The sequence below is a fragment of the Orycteropus afer genome, unplaced genomic scaffold, assembly GCF_000298275.1.
Source record: "Orycteropus afer afer isolate SDZICR_OR568_19922 unplaced genomic scaffold, OryAfe1.0 scaffold00174, whole genome shotgun sequence".
NCBI lineage: Eukaryota > Metazoa > Chordata > Mammalia > Tubulidentata > Orycteropodidae > Orycteropus > Orycteropus afer.
The window spans coordinates 3,308,927-3,312,247 of NW_006921761.1; the positions used below are offsets into that span (position 1 = coordinate 3,308,927).

Below are 3,321 nucleotides of genomic sequence, written 5' to 3' on the forward strand. Positions count from 1 at the left end.
CCCCCCCCGCAATTCTACAGGCATCTCTCCCTGATGTGGTGTCAGATTACCCCATAAGCGAGGTAGACACAGGCCTACTGGTGCTTACTTACCACTCTGTAGTGAACAATTGCACCCCTTTTCCTCACATCAAAGATTCTGCTTCTAGGTCTAGCTGGCCTCTGTCTCTCTCTCAGACCCCAGCACTTTCCTCTCAAATCTGAGCCTCTTTTAATTTGTCGTCCCTGAGAGGGACACGGGACCCAGTAAGTAGGGTAAGCACTGACTTGTGTTGCTTGCTGGGAAATCCACCTCTGCCCTAACACCATATCCTCCACTTCGGAGGATCCCCCGCCCCTACCATCCCGCAACCACACACTGGCCCCGCAGCCGCTGGCTTGAGACATGGGCCTGGAGAGGCAGCCCTGACCCAGTTACCAAAGAAACGCTGAATTCAAGGCAGCCCCTGGGACGAGGCAGGTCCCAGAGCTCAGGCAGGCTGGAGACGAGCTGGCAAGAACACAGGAGCGGTGCCCTGCGTGGCCTCCACCCTCCTCCCTCCGAGCCCCTGGATGGCCCAGAGCACCACTGGGGTACAGAAAGCCCCTCAGTGTGCAGGGCTGCAGATGAACCCCGAGTCCTCTCGGAGCTCAGGCTGGGCGCCTGCTCACTGGGCCCTGTTCCCATCAGAACGGGAGGCCCCCAGGCAGTGCAGCCACAGGCTGGACGGCTCCTGAGTTCCTGCCCCCTTATGATGCAGTCAAGAACCTCTTGACAAAAGCTTCTTTGTGACTTTTATTTTCTTGTATTAAAAGGTACCAATGATTGGCTGTGCCTTCTCAAAACTGATGAGCTCTGGTGGCATGGTGGTTCTTAAAACATCTGGCTGAGAACAAAAAGGCCAGCCGTTCGAACCCACCAGCTGTGCCACGGTAGAAAGATGCGGCAGTCTGCTTCCATCGAGATCGACAGCCTTGGAAATCCTAGGGAGCAGTTCTCTGTCCTCTAGGATGGGAATGAGTCAGAAGTGACTTCACAGCAGTGGGTTTGGTTTGGTTTTTCTCAAAACAGAAAAGATCTTCCCAGGCCCCTCACAGCGGCTCTCCTGCTGCCAGAGTCCTGCCACGGCCTCAAGAACAAGTCCAAAGACGAGCACTTTGCAGAGAGCACTTTGGGTCCTCACCGGTGTCCACATGAACTGGCACACGGACGAGTCCTGGGCCACAGCCTCGTGAGTGCTGTCGCAGTCACAGAGGGTGTCCACCCCCAGGAGCCCTCCGCCACCCCTGCCCATATTCCTCCACTGTCCACAGCACCACCCAGGTTCCCCAGTCCTCCGCCTGCACGCGGCCCCAGGGCGTGTGTGCAGGTGAAGCCTGACCGGGACTCAGCTCACAGCGGCCCATTCACTGCAGAGGGGGTCTTCTGCACGGAAGATGCAGGCCTGCTTGTCCTGGTGACAGCAGGCGGGCGTCAGCGGCGGCCTCGGTGAGCGTGGTGGTGGTGGTGGTGGTGGAGGTGGTGTGGAGACCGGTACAGGTGGTGGTGGTGGAAGCCGGCACGGGCCACGTGAGCCACATGGCCCAGGTGATGGGGATGGTGAAGGCGTCCCGCGTGGCCCCGGCCCCGGCCCCGGCCCCGGCCCCGACCCCGGAGGAGCCAGGGCCCAGCCCACAGCACCCGGTTGCCCCGCGCAGCCGGACGGTCCCTCTCCACGTCAGGCTCCTGCTGCCCACGGTGCAGGCAGGTGGCCAGAAGCAGCAACAGCAGCAGCAGGGCCACCGCAGCACCTGCGATCAAGCCCACGAGGGCCGTGCTCCCCAGGAGGCCTGGCATCGGGGCGCCAGGCTTTCTGTCTCAGCTCCGGGGCTCCTCACTGCTTCCTCCCCTTCGGCAGCCCCCTGCTCAGTCCAGTTCAGTCCCTGAAGGTTGTCTCAGCTCCTGGCGGCTGGAAAGCAGCTGGGAATGTGGGTGCAGCCTGTCTGAGCTAGAACTGCTGGCCAAGGGCGAGGCAAGGCAGCCGTTGTTAACTCCAGGCAGGCCAGGCCGGCGGAGAGGCAGGGCGGAGTCAGAGAGAGGCACTGTCAGGCTGGGCGTTGCAGGGAACAGAGCCCTGTGTGTAGAGACAAAAGACCTGGGCCCCTGCGGGGCTGGCCCCTGGCTGAGGGGCCGGGCTCTCTGGATGACAGTTCCCTCCTCTTTTAGAAAGAGGTTAGCCAGCAAGTAAGAGCATGAATTCTGGGACCACAGGACCACGCGCTCTGTGATAGTCCACAAGTTACTTAGCCTCTCTGTGCCTCAATGTCCTCATCTGTAAAGTGGCTCATCCTAGCACCCAACTCGTGGGGTTTCCTGAGGGTTAAACAAGTTCAACAGATGTTCAGTTCCTGCCAAATGCTTGTCACTCATCTGCGGTGGGGTTCAGGCCCGATGACCGAGGAAGCTTGTTGTCTGAGGGTCTGTGGTTCTGTGCCCTGCGGCTCACAAAGTCCTCCGGGACTGAGTCAGATTCCCACACGTGCACTGCCCGGTGCTGCGGGGGCTCAGGGAGGCGCCACAGCACATTGTCTCTCTCCTGAACTCTGGCTCGAAGTCCTTGGTCCTGCGGGCCTGGAGGCAAGCAGGGCTGGGAGGCGCCGTGTGCAGGGAGGCAGCCAGGAGGCCACTGACTTGAGCCCCTGTAGCCCAGAGGCCAGACCCCAGGTGCCGCCGCCTGGTGCCCATCTCAGCTGCCCCATCTGGTCCTGAACAGCCAGACAGCGTCGAAGGTGTGGTAGGTACAGCGCGTATCCTGGGTCCCACTTGAAGGGGGACACCACTTGGAGGAGGACACCGCTGAGCAGTTTCTATTAACCCCTTCTGATCCACGTCCTTCCGCAAGCATGCTAAACATCTAAAAGCATAGCGAGGGGCAGGGCAGAGGAGCACTTACTCCCAGGTGCAAGTCCAAGGGGGCGCCCGGCGAGATGTGGAATGACGCCCTGGGGCACCACAGATATGAAGGGCTCCTGAGTGAGGTAGCCAGACAAGAGGGGAGGCATTTCTGCTGCTTCAACCACTGTCAACATCATTCATCTTGAAATCAGGGTTGGGGGGGCGCCCCTGGGTGGTGGTGTGCCCCTGGAGGGCTGCAAGCTCCCTGGCTGTCTAGGGGCAATTTTGCATAGACACACCTCTGTGAACAGCAGCTCCTTGTCCCCACACAGAGGCTGTGGCACGCCACTCCTGGCTGGTGGGGAAATTCCAGAAAACCAGAATGGACAGGCCCTAAGCAGCCACCAACTCCCCTTCCTCCTCCAGTTCCAAGACTCCTCAAGGCGTCAGCGTCAAGCCCCTGTCCAG

At 60.4% G+C, this 3,321-nt stretch overlaps 1 protein-coding gene across 1 annotated transcript; it reads right to left on the minus strand.

The window, feature by feature from the left end:
- Positions 1 to 1,452: 1,452 nt before the first annotated feature.
- HRCT1 (histidine rich carboxyl terminus 1) lies at positions 1,453 to 1,815 on the minus strand. Its single transcript, XM_007947008.1, has one exon. The coding sequence runs from the start codon at positions 1,813 to 1,815 to the stop codon at positions 1,453 to 1,455; it is 363 nt and encodes a 120-aa protein (XP_007945199.1).
- Between the last annotated feature and the right edge of the window lie 1,506 nt (positions 1,816 to 3,321).